Source organism: Pieris napi, chromosome Z, assembly GCF_905475465.1.
Source record: "Pieris napi chromosome Z, ilPieNapi1.2, whole genome shotgun sequence".
Taxonomy (NCBI): Eukaryota; Metazoa; Arthropoda; class Insecta; order Lepidoptera; family Pieridae; genus Pieris; species Pieris napi.
In genome coordinates, this window is record NC_062259.1 from 2,002,739 (window position 1) to 2,022,274 (window position 19,536).

Sequence of the window (19,536 nt, forward strand, 5' to 3'; positions counted from 1 at the left end):
TAGTCACACGCGTCTGCGTATTGTTCCCACGAGAATGTAAGTGCGTGCTCCTATTTCACCATGCCTCCTGCTGATAGAGGACACATCTATGTTGTTTATTATTATTTATTACTTAAGATCATGTGGAACATGGTGTAATGGTTGCAGCTCCTTACAAACGTTGTGTGAAAAAAAATGGCGATTAAAAAGAGTGGCGGAGAGTTTATTGCCAGTTCTTCTCTTCCGTTCTACGCCCTTGATTTGAGAACTGGCAGTAAATGTAAAATTAGAAGCATTTATTTCTTTACTGACGAGTCATAAGTGTACATTATGTTACCTATATGATTAAATTTTTTACTTTACTCTGACAAAATGAAACTCACATGTGACCAACTTTCCCCCCAAATGTGTACAACAAACGACTCTAACATAATATGTCTAGATTTTGGTGAGTAATCCGTCCAATTCTAGTACTTTGGGTACTTCGATGTCTTCAAGACGAATTGACGAAGGGCTGTATTGAAATTGTACAGCGAATATCACTTTTGAATCCATTAGGAGGTTTTTCTGAAAAAAAAAAAACTTTAAGTTTAATATCATATAAATCCTATAAGTGGACAAACGAAATAGACAGAAATTCCAAAAACATAAAAAATTTGTTCATCTGACGAAGTTTAAATTTAAAAAAAATTGTATTTATTGTATTTGTATAGGTGTAACTGTGTTTTGTGTATGTTTAAATGTGTATTCCATTTTTGGCTCTTGTGTATAGTGTAATTTTATGAATATTGTATAATACTTGTAAGTAGCTGTAGGAATACCATTAAGCAAATAAATAAATAAAATTGTCCACAAGTGACTTACAGACTCCGAGTCTGCACCAGGGCGACTCTTCATCAGCTTTTGTATTTCGTGTATAAATTCTTTTGTCACTTTCACCTCGTACTCTTCAGCCGGTGTGTACATGTTGAGGATCTGTGAATATTCAAGAATATATTTTAGAAATCACATTAGCTGTAATCTATTTATAAGATATTCTGTGCAAGTAATAATGGTTTTGTTCGAAATTCAAATTACTTGTTAAGATATTCCATTCTTATTTTTTATAATCTGTGCAAGTATATAAAATGGTCTTGTTCGAAATTCAAATTAACATGAGTTCATATTATTTAATTTGTTTTTATTTGATAAACTAAGTTCGAAATTCAAATTACTAGTGGAATGTCTTCCATTTTTATTTTTTATATTCTGTGCAAGTATCCTATATAGGTCGAAATTCAAATAATGAATTTAGATCTAATCTGTTTTTTTCTTCATTTTGATTATCTGTTTATCCTTTTGTTGGAAAATTAAAAAAAAAACGAATTTGTTTCAATAATCTATCTATGGAGTACATTATGATTAGTTTGATATTCTGTGCAATTATTCAATAATAGCTTTGTTCGTTTGGCCTAAAGGTCTAGATACCAGGCCATAAACTATAAAAAAAATATTTCGAAATTCATACAATCCAATACACAATACACACCTTACAAACTTGTATAGCCGTCAGATCGGCGCACATTTCGACAGTACTTGCGACATCGGCCATTGACTTTCTCGCTTGCAGCAGTTGAACCGCCTGTGTTATCGGCTTCAGGACGGCTAAGGTGTTCTCAACCTTAAACAAATATTTACATAATTAATACTGAAATAAATCAGTGGCACTACAACCTTTTTAGGTCTGGGCCTCAGATTTCTGTATCTGTTTCTTTAATCGATCTATTAGGCAAGTATCAAGACTCCTGTGTCTGACACACGCCGTTGCGAGCGAGTGTTAAATCGCACGCTAAAGCCACTAAGCCAACACTGCTCTGTAACAGGGGTGTCATGTGACTGACAACACTTTATGAGCAACCCAATGTGTTCTCCAAGAACTCGGTTTCTTTAGATCTGCGATTCACAAATCCCCGTTAACAAAGACGTTGCTACTAAACGCTGTCTCCGACACTATATCTTAGTATATTAGCAGAGTTCAGAGTAGCGGTATTATGTATCGTATGTATTTCGTATTATATATGTTTTGACATTATCGTATAATATAGTTTGTTTTTAATAAAGAAATAAAAGCGTTGACAATCACGAGTTATTTTATAGGTATACTTACGCATTTCTGCCCATATTCAGCTAGGTTCTCCTTAATCCAGGTCTCCAGGTGTGAGATGTTGTACCTAATTTGCAGCCCTTTAGCCCAGCAGCACAAGTCCTTGCGCAGGAGCAACTGATTGAGGCTGTAGGCGCAGATGAAGTAGAATAGCTGGAAAGAGTTTTTTTTTAAAACGCCGAATTTATTACCGTTTATATGATGGTATGTATTGGATAATAAATCATATTTGAACGTAGGTAAAGAAGTTTCATCGAAATCGGTTCGGCAGTTTCTGAGATATTTACGTATTTTTCATTTGACAATTAATATGGAAAATGGTTTAATTTGTTTTTATCTTACTATGCCAATCTCAGATCAACCAACAACACCTAACTTTAAAAGACCTTTTGAACTTTTAGATGTCAATGACCCCACTTACTTGACCTTTTATAAGGGTAATGACCTTGCAATTTAAATTAACTTTTATTTCTTAGAACATTACCTGTTTAAATATCATAGCACGTAACGGCATGTCAACTTGATGGACTTTGAGATGATCATGCATCGCTGCCAAGTCGTGCTTCAACCTAGCAGGACCCGCTGACGGGGCAGGCGTAGGAATAGCTTTGGGGCCAGACAGTCCACTTATTTCTTCGTATTCAAGTATTGCTGGCACGATAAGGCGTTCATATTGCGTCTGTATGTGGGTTATGAGGCCTGGAAATTTTCACATATTATGTTAGACTGTATGGAACCACCTGTCAAAATTCAAATTCAAAAAATCATTTAATCATATTGGTAACACTTTGTACACTTATGACTTGTCTGTAAAGAAATACATATAAATGCTTCTAATTTTATATTTAGTGCCAGTTCTCAAATCAAGGGCGTAGAACAGAAGAGAAGAACTGGCAATAAACTCTCCGCCACTCTTTTTAATCGCCATGTTTTTTTTTTTTTACACAACGTTTGTAAATGTCTACCATATGCCGATAGCGAATTGTATTTCAGCCATACAACGTGCAGAGGCGATGAGAACTTGGAGATACAGATCGTGGTTGGTAAAAGATCACGTGGCCGTACATAAACCGGATGGTGATTTGCTATTTTAAAAGAGTCCCGAGAGTTTTTTACGCCGGCTTTTTCTCTCGGCGTATTTTCTAGCGTAGCACCGTAGTTACAATCAATTTAAAAATGGATTGTTAAGTACCTATCTGATACCTAATCCGCTGTTTTGCTAGTAATATTTATTGTATTTTTTTTGTAACATTCATGTTTAGCATAATTGTCATGTATTTTAGAAAAGTTTGCAACATATACTGGAGATATAGCATATAAATAAATAATAGTAGCTAAAATCATGTAAATAAATAAATCAGTGGCGCTACAACTTTTTTTTAGATCTGGGCCCCATTTCTGTATTTGTTTATGCTCAGACAATCAGGAATCAGACTTGAAAGGGTTGTAGCGCCACTGTTTTTTTTTAAAGAAGTATAGACTTGAACTTGAAGATAACTTCTACCCAATCCAGGGGTCATAATCAAATAAATCTTTTTTAACTCATGAAATTTAGAAGCATGAGTTGATCTAAATCTACAGCTCAATTTGCTATTTGGATTCCAGGGTCAAATCAAAAGAGTCAAAGTGGAACAGCTGGAAATTGAGTATTCTTTCTCTGAGAAACTTCGAGAGCAACGAGACAGTCTCCGAGCTGGAATTGTCATTTAAATCGTTTAAATATCCAAGAAATAATTACCTTGATATATCCAAATGGCGATATCGCTCAACACTTGCCGATATTCCGACAAGTCAAAGATACGTAAACTCTGTTGGTTTTGTCTTGGCGTATTGCTCGATTGATAAGCCTCATCACCGCTGTATTGGCGCATGTTGTTAAGAAGTCTGGAATTAATTTTGTTATCATTTAAGCAGAAAGAACAGCGTTTTATATAGAAAAGGGTGCAAACCGACAGGAGCGTGAAGTGAGCCACTTGATGTTAAGTGATGGACACTCAATGCTAGAAGGGCGGCCGGCCATTTAAGAATTGTTACGGTGAAGGATCCTGTTGCTTCGGAAATACTTCACACCCATGGGCCAGAGGGCTCACGACTACGCTGTTGGAGCTTTAGGAATTGGTACGCTCTTTCAAGGACCCTATGTCGAATTGCTTCGGAAATAGTTCAGTGGGTTCCACATAGTGGTAAACCAAAAAGTGCCTTAAGCTCATTGTTAGTGCCTTGAAGAGCGTTCCAATTCTGTCAAGAATTGAGCGTACCAATACTGGCAGTGGAAGTATCCATTGGTGGTATCACTTAACATCAGATGAGCCTCATGCCCGTTTCTCCACTTTTCCATAGACAAAAAAAAAGTAAAACACTTTCTGGTTTATTTTAGATTATTTTTACTAAACTTGCTGCGCTTAAATACGCTTTATTCATTCGAGAAAAATATTCTCTAAATCTTATCTAATCTCTTAATCTTTTTAAAATTTACATTCAAAGTATGAGTAAGGTCTGAAAATCTCAACCCGTCAGAGATTCAGCTCCTAGCTTCACGTGTTCAATTTCCTGTGCTGCATTTTTAAAGTTTATAGAGTAAGCTGCGGAAGTAAGTTACTGAAGGACCAAATATCCCTTTAGCAACAATTTGTCTTTAATTTTTAGGGTAAACCTGCTCAATGACTAACTACTGAACTTATGGCAACTGAATTTAGAGACACGTTCGTCCAACAAATTATCATCTTAAAAAAATTCAGACTACGCCAGCTAATTTTACCTTACCTCAACATATTAGCGAGCCAAAGAATGCTGTACTCAGAATTATCAGATCGCTTCTTCAGGGTCTTCTTGACTCCAGTTCGGATTCCCTTCATCAAAGAGTGCATCTTGGGCTCATCGTCGACGTGGTCAGTGTGACGGAGCATCATGAAGAGGATAAAGGCTGGAAGACCGGGGAGCAGTGTGGTCGCTACGTGGGTCTTTAGATCTGTAAATTTAGATTTACGATAATTTTAGCTACACTAATATTAAAAGGAGGCAAGAATTTACTTTTTGCAGGCTCCAAAAACTGAACTGATTCGAAAATATTTCACAATTAGAATTCTTAATCCCTAATGAACATAGGAATAATTACAATAGTGTTAAGGTGTCCAACAGTCTGTAAGACCAATACAAATTACTATATGCTGTGGAAACTATTGACAATAGCGCAATGTTCAACAGTTTTATAGAAGATATCGAACAAAAATTTTGCATTTAAAAGTCTGTTTACCGAAAGGCTATAGAATCGCAGAGCTCAGCTCTACTATATAAGGCAGCCACCTACCCACGTGGGTGTTCATGGGCTGCATGAGCACTAATATACATAGGTAAATTGCATACATAGTCTGAGGGAAAATGCTTTTTGGAGGTTATAACTCCTTAAACACAGTTGATTAGTTTGCAAATGGAAGTAGACTGAAGGATTGCCAGCCATTGAGGATAGATGAGACCTGAAAATATTTCACCTCGTGCAGTAATGCAAACTGCATTTTATGTGTAAAATCTGTAATTTGTGACTTCGTACCAGGTAAAAATCAAGCTCGTGAACTGAATGATGATGGAACTTACCAATTATAAGCTTCTTGATGATCGTGTGTTCGTCTTGCAATTTATATTCGAACATGCCGAGGTACTCCCTCTCTTTCTTTCTGGTCACAGTAGCCATCTCCAACGGGAGTGTTGTGTTCTGAGATATGATTGTTTCTGGAAATACAAATATTTCCAAGTTATTCCATGAAATTAACCGTCGTTTCGAGGTCACTGCAGCGATATAGTCCTTTTTTTATAACAAACGGATAGAATACTCTGATGGTAAGTGAAACCGCCTATGGACACTCACATTACCAGTATTGGCACAGTAAATTCTTGACAGAATTGGTACGCTCTTTGAAGGACCCTAAGACGAACTGGTTCGGAAATACTTCAGTTGGCAGCTGGTTCCACATAGTGGTGGTGCAAAAACTGCCTTTAAACGGTCAGTTGTGGAACGACGGATGCAAAAGGGCACTGCTCATCTTAGGTGCCGCATGTTAAGTGATACCGCCCATGGATACTCACACTGCCAAAAGTGCATCCGGTCTTTTAAGAATCGGTATGCTTTTTGAAGGACCCTAAGTCGAATTGGTTAGGAAATACCTCTTCTGGCGCGGAAAGTGATGTGGTAATAATAATAGCCTTTTATTTCAGGTACTTTTACACTTAAACATATTTATATTTCTGTATTAGGGCCTTTTTGCCCAAAGGCCTCCTCCAAATCTCGCTAATCCTGTCTGCACTGTGTCATTCTCTGCCATGTACCACCTACTGTTTCCTTAATTTGCTCTATCCACTCTCTAAGTTGTCTTCCTTGATTATGGTCCCTTGAGCACCAGTTTAGAACTTTCTTACTCCACTTTTCTGTTCGACTGCCCCGCCCATTTCTACTTTATTTATTTTTATTGTAGCATCCGCTACTTAATTTCTTATTTTTTTTAACTTTTTCTTCTTTCTTTCCTATCATACATCGTTCTATCTATCTTTGACACTTAGGGTTAATGAGTAGATATTCTGAATATATAAGTAACTTTCCTCCTATATGCAAATACTTTACATACCATTTCCTTCTAAAATCTCCTGAACATCTTCAACACCAGCCTCCTTCAACTTGTTGACCAGCATACGAATTTGAATTTTATAACGGCGACATCTCTCCGATAGCTTGTCGACACGTTCCTGAAATTATACAATATTACTCCTGTTTTGTTTATTGTTTAGTCCCAAACACGCAAGAACGATGCGACTCTCATCCCTGCGGTCGTAGATTGGACTCGTCTAAATGCGTTTAACACTCGCTCGTGCGAAGGAAAACATCGTAACACTGGCAATAGTTTCAATCAGCAAAGGCTATTATGGATCACCTACTTGCCTAAATAGATACCCAAGAGGCCCAGACAGCCACTGGTCAAGGTAGAAGGCTGACCACCTCCTTGCCTCATAAAGCATAATACATAAGATGGCCTGATCTAAGAGGTTATGACGCGTATTTTTTTTTACTTTAAACGTCAGAAAGATTCAACAACTTCACTTACCTGTGTGGCTAAACTTTCTGCAGCGAGACGAATAATTTCATTCTGCGCAAATTCTTGGTTCTTATTCTTTGGCTCTATGCTTAGATCTGTGCTTAATAATCTGTGAAGTTAAAAAAAAAGAAGGGACTCAGGAACCAAAAAGTATTTAACATTACCACACAGGGTTTGAGCAGGCAAAGAACAGCCTTGCGATTCTGCAACTCACTTTACACTCACTCACTTTGATAAGGAGGACGCTTGTAGTTTATTGTTTATAATGCCAAATCATAAAATTACTGCTTCACGACTGATTTGAGCGCGGCCGCCGCTGGGAAAACCAAACAAAAACTGTGAGAGTTCGAAAAGTGAGTTACAGAATCGCAAGGCAGATCCTGGAAAGATCAGTTGTAATTTTTAATAAGCTTTATTATTATTTTTTAATCGATCTATAAAAAAAAATTGTTGAAGAGAATGAAATAAATGGGGCATGATAATTCGTCCCCAAGTGTTTATCTTCTGTAACTTCCAATAGGCATCCCGATAAATACTTTTTGTTCCGTTCCCAAGGTTGCGTCTGCAATCTAGCGTCTTCAATGTTATGAATATTTTGGACAAAACCGTGCAAAGGTATATGAAAGTCATCAGTCAACTTACCTAAAGTCCAAATGATCCATGACGCTGTTAATTAAACTTGTCTATCTTTTGGCAATTTAGTAGAATTTACTGCGTTTTCTATCGTATTTTATAGAGAAAAATACGACAGGCGTGACTAGTTTTAGACACAGAAATTACTATACATCCAGCTATGAAAAGGACAAAAGGAAATGAACATGGTAAAGGGAAATTGATGAATGAGGAAAGCAAGACTTGTGGATAATGTTTTGAAAGGTTCAGGAAAATCAAAAGATTGGTTGACGCCTACTGGACTTATTTAAAGCATTCGTACCTAAAATCCCTGATGAATATAGGCTGTAGAATATTTTAAGGATTTGTATCAAACCTTCGACCTGCTGCGGAAACTATTGACAATAGAACAATGTACTACAGTTTTATAGAACATATTTAATGAAATATAAAATTGTGAGTGTCCATTATCACGTAATATAATCCTCCCATCAGCTCCTGTTCTATCAATAACCACGTCTTATTTAGTCACACCAGCAAATACCTTTGAGCACCTTCCTTTAATTACCACTTGTCAAAAGATATCACCAGAGATTCAAATCATACGTGTCTTTGCTATTTTAATTATAATTAATTACGCGGCGAACGGATTGCCATGTAAATATTATTATGTTACTCTATTAAATGATGATGGTTAAGTCGGGTTGGCAGGCTTTGTCAAAGTCCAGGATGTCCTAGAGAAGGTACAAGTTAAAAGTACCCATAACCGACCAGGATGCATGCCCATGGCAATGTTATGCCCTGATGGGCATTCTCACATACAGTAATCGGTATGCGAGAATGAGACACTTTATTTTATATTAAAGGCAAGCGAAAACACGATGATTTAAATCTTTGTTTATATTCTATTATACAGTCAGCAGCATAAAGCCTTGTCAAAAATGACAAAACAGTCTTAGTTATCAGTCTTTATTAACATAATATACAAAAAAACAAAGTAAAAAATTTAAATAGTCAGTAAAATGCCAAATATAAAGGGAGTAATGGAAAGTGCAGAATGATTTCTACAATATGCAACTAAAGTATATTATAAGATAGAGAAAGGGTTAATTTACTGAACTACCAAACGCTATAGTAATATTAAGTTTAATTAGAAAACTGGAGATAATAAGTTAAACTATAGATAATTAAAATTTTACGAAGAGGTCACCAACCAAAGGTTAACTACCTATCGACTGGTCGATGACTGGTGAATGACCTCAGATTTGATTTTTATTCTTTAAAGTTTACGCAAGTATTAATGAACATAAATACAAATTCAAAGTGCTTTTCAGGAATAATGATTTCAAATCAGATTTCGCTTAACAATCATTTTAATTAATAAATAAAAAACAGTCTAAATAGCGAAGAAATGGTTGCATATTGTATAAATTATGAAAGCTTAGATAAAGAATCAGAGACTAGAGAAGGCATTTTATTACAACTGTATAAGTGATGGTGAAAAATGAAAAAAAAATATTTTCACTGTAGAAAATGGTTTTCATGGCACAGCTCGACCTATTAATATTTTCCCAATAACGTCGCAATTTCGATGCTACCGTCTCCTTTTCACTGTAAATAATGATTCACTCATGCGCACACAGATCAAACTCTACCATTAAGCCTTGACGCTTTGCCAATGCAATAAAAAATTTTAGGTTTTTTTATAGAACCAATACGGGCAGGCTCATCTGACGTTGAGTGATACGCCCATGGACACTTACAATGCCAGAGGGCTCGCTAAGAATTGGTACGCTCTTTTATTGAAGGACCCTAAGTCGAATAGGCTCGGAAATACTTAAGTTGGAAGCTGGTTATTGTTAGATGATCAGTCTTCTATCTTTGAAAATGGATAAGTGGTTTCCTTACGATGTGTTCATGCCTATCCTTAGCCATGATATGATAACACCAGCATTTGGCTATGTGAGGTAAGTGAACTAATCAAGAGCAGGTGAACATAATGGTAACGTGACCAACCTACTGCTGTCTCGTGACATAACTACTAAAACACGATACCAAATGATTTAGTTTAAATTATGTACGATACACAATGTATGAAAGACCTATTCATACAAATTACAGATTTGATTCATTTTCTATTTGACCTAACCTGTTGACGACGCCAATTTAACTTTTGACTATTATAGGTTAGGGTTGGAATAACTTTGTGGCACTATGTTTCATCTTAGATATCATTTTAGTTTTTGAAGTTATACTTCTTTAGGCGCGTTATGAAAAATTTATGATGAAATGAAATTTTACGATGCGCGGGCACCGTGACACAAAATTAACAGAATGAAGTTAGTGGCGCATGTTGGCACGCACGCATCTTTATATTTATCCACATGCTTTGAGTTTCTACATTTAAAAAACGTGTTTTCATTTTCTTTTCATTATACACGTGCGAATTTTATGTGTGCGTCTGAATTATAATCAGAAGTGATTGAAATTAAATATTAAAATCAATACTAATTAATATTAGAAAATAATAATATATAAATATTAATAAATATTTATTTTACGCCGGCTTTTTCTCTCGGCCTACACCCTCTGTCTTTGCCAATGAGTAGGGATGCCTACAGATTCAAATTTAAAGACGCGGAATAGGTGATACCTGTATCTTATGTTCCATAATAAACATATTTTATTTTATTTTATATACTACTAAATCCGAAATGGTTTTTAATTTGTCAAATATCCTATCCTCTAACTTATAACTTGGATTAGTATAAAAGACAGCTGAAAATACAGCCAGACACGGGTTTGCTAATAATGTTATAGTGCCACAATTTATTTGACCTGATGAGTTCACGGAAGCCAAAATATTGTCAATCGTCAACAGGTAGGGCAGTACTCACTTCTGATACATCTCATTCTCGTCCCGCAGTCTCTCTATCTCCATCTGTGCACTGGAGATGTGTTCAGCGTAGAACTGCTTTTCGGCTGTCAGCTCTTCTTGTAATTGCCTGAATATAAAGAAATATTTTTACAAGACTTGGATATTTTAGTAGCTAATTTGGCAAAATTTGTTTGTTTAACAATTTGGGGTTCGTGGTAGAAGGTTTATATGATTTCTAAGTCATCAACTTTAAAGTGCTAAATAGCTATCGAGGTTTAACACACGCTCATACGAAACCGTAAAGGTACAGGAGGCCGATCACCTACTTGCCTATTAGATTGATATTCATGAAACAGATACAGAAATCTGAGTCCCAGAACAAAAAAGACTGTAGCGCCACTGATTTATATATTACTAGCTGGCCTGGCGAACATCGTACCGCCTAACAGTCGATTCTTTATTTTTTTTAAATACTTATTCTGCTATTTGGGACACCGGTCTAGCTAGTAAGATAAAAAAAAGAAAGTTGATAAGACAACAAATACATTGTGGCAAAAAAATAAAATTTACCTTCCCGGAACCCCTCCACTAACACTTGAACGATATGATTAATGATATGGTATTAAAGTTCAAATTGACTTTTAAGTATTATTACGAATATTTTGTATATATAGAAAAGTGTTGTTTTTAGACTTTTTTACTCAATTTTTAAGAATTTTACTCTCCGTAAGAACCATCCTCGTACTTCAAGGAATATTTTAAAAAAGAATCAGACAAATCGGTCAAGCCGTTTTCATGTTATGTCGTGACAACGGAAAACGGGTTTCATTTTTATATTTATAGATTTTAAAATACTTAATCGTTTTGAGTTTCAAATAATACTTAAGAACAAAGAGTTTTATAATTTTTTTAAGGTCTAGGCGTCTGGATTCTGTTTCGTTATCCCTTAATAGGCAATAGAAGATTAGCCTGACACACGCCGGTTTCTTCACGATGTTTTCCTTACGAGCGAGTGTGAAATGGGTTAGAAAGTCCATTGGTGCACAACCTTAAGGATGAGTCTCACGCTGAAGTTAAGGTCAACACTGCACATTCTTTCTTTTTCATAGGAGAGAACCAATAACTTTGGAAACAGCCTAAAATCGATTCAGAAGATATCCTTTGACTGGTATTTCTTGTTAACTTTTTCTAACTAAATCTGGTGTAATAAATAATCCAGCTGGAGCAAGTGAAGCATGAAGGCCACTGTTCTGGATTTAACAATTTTGAATACCTATTAATTCCCTTTTGGGCTTCATAAGCGGAGGCCAATTCTCCATCTTCATTGATGATATCGACGTCCGACCCATAGTTCGATGCTAGCGACTTCAGATTGACAGTCTGCAAAAAAATCATTATTATAATACATCCAGAAGCAGGCCAAAGACCTTATAACATCGGGAGATATGGTCTGGTGGGTTTGGCGTTGCTTCGAACCTATCCTCTACAACCAAATATACTACTGGATAACTAAAGGATCAAAGAGTTTATTTCAGACGAGAACTGTGACGCTGCGGTGGAGGGCAAAGCGCCGCCATTTTGGAATTATTTTGCTGTGAGATTTGCAATTATAACTTTTGACTCGGAGAATGCGATGTTCGTTTAAATTTTAATCATCAGCTGTGGTCAGAATCTGTCGATTATATATACACAAAGATTGCTAACATTGACACATTTAGAGTATTTATGATATCTGTAATACGGAAATCATTTGCGCTACCACCTTCACTTTGAGAGTTTTGATTTCAGTTTTAGGTTGTAGGCCTATATTAATAGACTAACTACAAAATAAATACAAACCATGCAATTTCAGCGAAAGAAAGCGTAAAAAAAGAGAATAAAATTAATAATAGATGAAAATCATGTCTGAACAAGTAGAAAGCTACATTATGCCTTAGTTACTACAGCGACACCAAAAAGTTTTTGTTCCGCACTCCCTAATTTGCGACACGCTATGGATTTTGAGAATAACTACATCACCTATTCATACAAAAACGCCAGGATCGCTATCGCGGCGGTTTAGCTGTCACTATAATGTCTGGTAGTAAATGTACATTTAGAATTTATTTAACTTCTTTTCTGACGTTCATAAGTGTACGAGATTACCTATATGAATAAAGCTATTTGTACTTTGACTTTATAGGAAAATACAGAGTACTCTTTTACTCCAATAGCGATACTGACAGCTATCAAAATAATGAGTTTAAAATTCGCGACTAGCGCCTACTTGCCTCAAAAGTCAAAAGTCATTTATTCATATAGAGTCCGCGCCACCACTGATTGCCGACAGACGCGGCGCTAGCTAGTAGCGCGGCGTAGTAATATGTTGCTAGTGCTAGGTGCAAGGCTATTTTACCCCAACGTAACATAAATTAATATGAAATTCGCGAACTAGTCTCCAAGATTTGCTTGTTTGATTTGAATGTTTTACCTTAAAACGAATAAAGTAATATTTCACTGTAACGAAAATTTAGCAATGAGTAGTGGTGCGGACTATAGGTGATACAATAATAAACTCTCCGCCACTTTTTAATCGCCACCTCATGAAACATCAGAAGCCCAGACCTAAAAGGTTGTTGAAATCATCCTAACACCGGCATTAGACCCAATCAGGCAAGGGCTGATCACCTTGTTTGCCGATACTTGCCGCAGTTTTAAAGAGAGAGACCTAAAATGTGACAATCTTGGTGATTGTACGATGGCAGTGCACCAAAGTTTGCAAAGCCTGACTAACTGATAATGCAGCTTTCTATAAATAAAAACTATTGATATATTTGATGGACGTCCATGTGGAGCTTATGTCAAAAAAGCTGTGATAAGCAAAATGAAAAAGCTCTCGACACATTTGACAACTTACAACAGTTTTCAACGCTTGGAACCATGGTTTCTGCACAATTTAAATATATTTTAAACACATATATATGACCCCATACATAATATAGGTATATAAATTTAATATGGAGTCGAGACTAACCAAAAATTTATTTAAAATGACTGAGGCAGAGATTCAGGAACGATATTGGGCTAAGCCAAGTTTAGCTCGTTTTCAGAATTTCTTGTCTGATTGACATGACTTGATTGTCTGGTTCTATTGTTTTTGGTATATATATGGTATAAACGTTTATTTATTAACGAGAAGCATTTTGAAGTTTAATCTGTTATTACACAAGTGTCCGTTTGGGGCCGCCAGATTAGCTTAGCTTAACAGTGATGCCAACTTGGAAATTTTCGACACAAATTTAGGTGGAATGTCCAGGTATTAAGGGGTACTTTTTTCAATGAGAAAACTTAATTTATAAAAGATAATATTTTGGAATAACTTATCTTTAATCATTAATTAAAGATTTCAGTTCCTCAAGGAATAACGGCCAAATCCCAGCATTAACGCCACATTAAGTATTTTTTAATACTATTATTATTATCTAAGAAACAAAACAAAGGTTATTGATGCACTGTCCTATTGCAAAAAACTTAAGTGGAAATGGGCGGGCAATACCGCTCGAATGAATAATGGCAGATGGACAAAAAGGATAACAAAGTGGAAAGGGCCACCAGGAAAAAGAAAGCGTGGTCGCCCTCTTGCCTGGTGGGCCGACGAGCTTAAGAAAGTTGGTGGAGAGGATTGGGAGAAAAATGCTCAAAACAGAGAGAGATGGAGTCAATTGGAGGAGGCCTATACTCATTAAGGAAAAATAGTATGTATATATACATACATATATATATATACTAGCCGATCCGGCAAACGTCGTTTTGCCATGTATATCATTTATAATAAAAAAATAGGGGTTGATCGTAGAGGGTTGAAAATTAGGGGTTGTATGTATTTTTTAATTCTGTAACATAAAAAAAATAAAAAATAAAATTTTATCTATAAATAAAAAAATAAAAATTAGGGGTGGACTACCCTTAACATCTGGCGGGCTGATTTGTGAATCTAAACCATTCCCAGATCCCCTTGAACACACACAAAAAATTTCATCAAAATCGGTCCAGTCGTTTAGGAGGAGTTCAGTCACATACACACGCACACAAGAAATATATATATTAAGATATATATATATATATATATTCTATTAATATATGTATATATATTTATAATTATATATATGTGTATGTATTTTATGTGTGTGAGTATATTTTGTAACTTTTTGTAAAAAAAATTTAAGGAATAAATGAGGCTTAATTATTAATTATTATTATTATTATCTAAGTTAAGAATATTGCAATTACTGTATATTTGTGTGTTGGAAATAAAATAAAAAAAACACAACAGCTATTTTACACTACTTGAATGTATTTTTAATTCATATTTGAAAGTACCTCTGAAACCGAGGCACAATATGAATGAAATAAAAATTTCAATACTTCAGTATAATTTTTTATTTGAAGTTCTAGGAATATTTTGTGGGAGTTGGCACCACTGCCATCACTTTGGCTGGACCGTTTCTGAATACATATAAACAAAATTGATGGAGACACCTTCTCTTCCCTTCTCATTTCTGAATCTCAGCTAAATGTATGTAACAGGAGGGAAACGGGCAGGAGGCTCATCTGATGTTAAGTGACACCGCCGCCAGTGACACTCACATTACCAAAGCTCGCAAGTGCGCTGGCGGCCTTTTAAGAATACGCTCTTTTCTTGAAGGACCCTAAGTCGAATTGGTTATCAATATAGCCTTTATGGAATTCTCTGGTTGACTTGTTTAAATTTCCACATCAGCAACAGATCAATGTTAAAAAGGACACGGTGAGCTAATTTTTTAAAGTTATTATATAGTCTTTGTGTGGGCCTGGGTATCTGGAACCTTTTTTTTATTTATTTTTTATTAGACAATTCACACCAATTGACCTAGTCCCATGCTAAGCTGGTGAAGCTTGTGTTATGGGTACTAGGCAACAGATACACATACATATTATAGATAGATAGACATATCAATACATATTTAAACACCCAAGACCTAAGCACAACACCAAATGCTCATCACATCGATGTTTTGTCTCAGCCGGGGATCGAACCCGGGACCCATGGATTCGCAGTCAGGGGTACTAACCACTAGGTTTACGATCGAGATGTTTACGTGATAACAGCTTATTGGTGATATAAGTTTTTGGGAAGTAAGGAACTAATGAAGATAACAATTTTTTCAAATTTTAAATTACATCTATCGTTTTATTCACACTTTTGATGATAAATTTCGGGTGTAAAATGACAAGTTTACTTATTCGACTATGATATACATTTTTCTTCATACATTCACGGAATGACTGGCAGCGCTCGAGATGAGACGGGAGATCGGTCCGTCTCTCTCTCGTTGTACCTGCGATCGCGCTCGTGAGGTTTTGGTGTGACACAAGTATCTGAACATGTCACCCGACTAAAACGATTTTAAAGACGTTATCACGTCAAAAAGGAATCCAACAATTAGATTTTGAGAGCCAATGTCTATAAGACAACGCAAAAAATGCGGGCTACCGCGCGTATCAAAAGTACATACGCGGGCAGTACCAAGTAAAACCGTTGACGGTTGTGTTATTAAAGTATTCGCTTCATTCTGAAATAAACAGAGAAATCGGCGCGTGATTGTTATTAGGTTCGAAGGAGCCAGATACTACTACGCGGGGTACAATCGACTAGCAATGATTCACGCTGCGACTCAATGGCTCGAGCGTTTGATCGCAGTCCATCAATAACAGGTTCGAACGGTTTCGCCTGATTTCAAATATATTTGACGAAAAATGCAGCAATGTATTGTGCGTATTGCACTTTTTACAACTTTTAACAGAATTACAATTTGTGGTTTTACGTTTTACGCTTAAACATTTTACGCAATAATTTAGTTTTTTAATGATATTGAATCGTTCTCTTGCATTTAATTTCAAAAAATCAGGACAAGTGTATAACTGATCGAAAAATAATTAATTGCGAATAACAAAGTAATTTTGTCTTTTCTAAAAGAATTCTGAAATGAAATAATTGTTTCGTTGTCTAATTTTTTAAGTGCTAAAAATAAAAATCTAATTTATCCATCTTAACCACAAATAATTATTAATTATTTCAAAATTAACTTTATAAAAATAAAATAAAATATCAACAATACGAATAAATTCAACCGAATCGTTTATTACGAACGTTAACTATGAAACAATTTTTAGAAAAAAGCGATGTAGGTAGATACTAATTACGCATGATTATTCTCACCGAATCAGGCACAATCTATTATTAAATACGTGAATACGATAATAGATTTATAAATAATATTTAAAAAATCTATATTAAATTTGTCGGTAAGAAAATGCCCACCGGCAATTTCATCTAACGTACAAAATTGAAAAAAAATACGACAATAAATATGCCTAAGAGATATGATACATATACCTACGGCTTGGGAAGGATCAAAAAAATATGTGTGGGCCTGGGGATCCGAAAGCTATATCCCTGCTCTCTCTAATGCTCGGATAAAATAATCTATCCTCGGATGCTCTCGATAAAATAATATGCGCTGGTTCGGCTGTCGCGTGTCAGTATAATAAAAAAAGGAATCCAACAATCGATCAGACTAAGACGAGCACTTACCATGAATGGTGGTGTCTCACTCCAATCACTGTATCCTTAAAATGGCGAATAGAAACAAATGCGCACGCGACGGCGGTTAAAATTTTACTATTCCTGCGCCATCATGCCGAAACGCCGGTTCGTGTGTCAAAGTCAAAATCGACAATTGTCATCTTTGACTGACACTGATTTGGCAACTTTACCGCCTTAAAGAAAAATATTTTTTCAGTTTTTTTCTTATGTATTTTATTTTTATATGTCAAAGAATGTTCCGATTATCAGGAAATCTTCTGATCGAGTCAATTGACCATTGATTTGGTGTTTTGGTTAATAATTAAGATTCCTTCTATTACTTTTAAAAATCATATTTTAATTTGTTATTACACGCTTTATATTAGCTTCACCTGTATGTATGTATGTATGTATGAATCCGACTCCTTCGGACTCGATTTTGACCCACTTTAAACGGACAGATTTAATTCAAACTTTGTACACTTATAAAGAATCAGCGACAATATAATAATTTTATAGGTTTATCTCGAAAAAAACAATGAATTTTTTTTAAGTCCACAAAGCAATACGATTAAATTGAGATAACACGTATTGCTGCTAGGACTAAAAGGTGGAAAATAAATATAGTTTAAAAAAAAAACTATAAAACACGCTTTTAAAGCACATCAAACTAAAAAGTGAAAAATAATTCCTAATTTAGGCTGAAAATGGTAATGAACAAAAAATACTGGTTTTATTCAGTTTTTAGTTATGTGTGTGAAAAGCGTGTTTTATAGTTTTTTTAAACTATATTTATTTAATTGTTTCATAATTAAGAATCATTACTTAGCGAATAAAAGTACGAATATTTGAACAGAGCCGAGGAAATGTCTGGAGTGGGGTCAGGGGTCTTTTGGGGTCGTTTGGGGTCGTTCAGGGAACGCAGGGGAGTTCTGATTGAGTAACCAGTGGAGCATTGTGGTGATGAGACGTTGGACCGAGTTGGGTCTAAGGGAGCGTTCAAGTATTACGTAACGAATTTTGGGGGGGAGGGGGTCCTTTTGTAAAACGTTACGGTGCGGGGCGGGGATTGAATTACGCGTTATTGTTAATATTAGTTTCGTCTGTAAAGTACTTTACACCACATAATGGTAACTTTTAGGTACAAACAGGTGGTGTAGGTGGTCACGAAACGTTTTATGATTGGGTACAGAAAAACGTTACGGCGCGTTATGGGGGGGATGGGGGGTCAAGAATTTACAAAAATTGCGTGACGTAATACTTGAACGCTCCCTAAGTGATTTGTTGGTTATATTGCGTAAAAGTGAGACCTTTAACCCGCTGCTCGTTATATTTGAAACTAAAATTGCTATTTGTAATGTTAAAAGTAATCAATCTATATTAAATACAGTACGATATGCCCACTAATCCCGCTAATCCCGATTTCTCCGACATATTTAAACTAAGATAAATTGCATTTTTATCTTTAAACGTTTCTTAGTAGTTTGAATTTAAAAAAATACTTGTTCTCCTAGATTTGATACCCATCTTAACCCTGAACTCGAATTAAGGGAAATTATTAAAAAGGCTCTCATATAGAACGATTTTTTTTTAATTTTTAATAATTTATTTCATAACCATGGATACAGAGTCCTTCAGTCGGAATCATAGAACATATAGAACGATAATTTGATGAACGGCCAGTTGGCAGTTGATTTCCCTAAATTTGGGGGGAATCAAAATATCCAGTAGGTTTTTAAGGGGTACATTTATTTTAAAAAACGCACGATTCAATACAATTTAGACCTAGAAACAAACAAACTAAAGCATCAACTCTTGGAGTATAATTGAAATATCACAATATTACTTCAAAATCGAAAATTTATATTTTGAATGTATTTTTGATGAATATTTGACATTCCCTCTCAAACAGAAAGTACAACAAGAACTAGGTTATTTTAATCGATAGCTACTTGTCACCACGTGAGATGTACAGTCGTGGGATTTTGGTAATTACACACGAGTAAAAAAGGTGAATACAAATACGAGTTTTTGAAGTTATACTTCTTTTGGCGCCATGGAGAAAAATGATGAGAGTGAATTTTTACGATGCGCGCGCACACCGACACCTAAATTCTACATCGTAAAGTTAGTTCCAGGTGGCATGGAAATCGATAATTACTATGTTCAAGTTGTATATTTTAGTATTTATATATTTAGCACACGTATTTCGTAACAGTACAATTAAACAGTGTGAATA

At 35.5% G+C, this 19,536-nt stretch overlaps 1 protein-coding gene across 3 annotated transcripts in view; it reads right to left on the minus strand.

The window, feature by feature from the left end:
* Positions 1 to 287: 287 nt before the first annotated feature.
* LOC125062317 (unconventional myosin-Va) overlaps positions 288 to 19,536 on the minus strand; it is a 56,899-nt gene continuing 37,650 nt past the window's right edge. The window contains exons 29-41 of one of the 3 annotated variants that reach the window (XM_047668144.1): positions 13,590 to 13,619; positions 11,967 to 12,073; positions 10,713 to 10,820; positions 7,213 to 7,312; positions 6,739 to 6,856; positions 5,714 to 5,848; positions 4,886 to 5,090; positions 3,861 to 4,006; positions 2,607 to 2,821; positions 2,126 to 2,275; positions 1,508 to 1,639; positions 844 to 954; positions 288 to 546 (exon numbers count right to left, since the gene is read on the minus strand). In XM_047668144.1, coding sequence (XP_047524100.1) covers positions 418 to 546; positions 844 to 954; positions 1,508 to 1,639; positions 2,126 to 2,275; positions 2,607 to 2,821; positions 3,861 to 4,006; positions 4,886 to 5,090; positions 5,714 to 5,848; positions 6,739 to 6,856; positions 7,213 to 7,312; positions 10,713 to 10,820; positions 11,967 to 12,073; positions 13,590 to 13,619 — 1,686 coding nt within the window. In that variant the 3' untranslated portion in view covers positions 288 to 417. The remainder of the gene's footprint in view (positions 547 to 843; positions 955 to 1,507; positions 1,640 to 2,125; positions 2,276 to 2,606; positions 2,822 to 3,860; positions 4,007 to 4,885; positions 5,091 to 5,713; positions 5,849 to 6,738; positions 6,857 to 7,212; positions 7,313 to 10,712; positions 10,821 to 11,966; positions 12,074 to 13,589; positions 13,620 to 19,536) is intronic. The other 2 variants (XM_047668146.1, XM_047668145.1) reach the window with 2 other exon arrangements.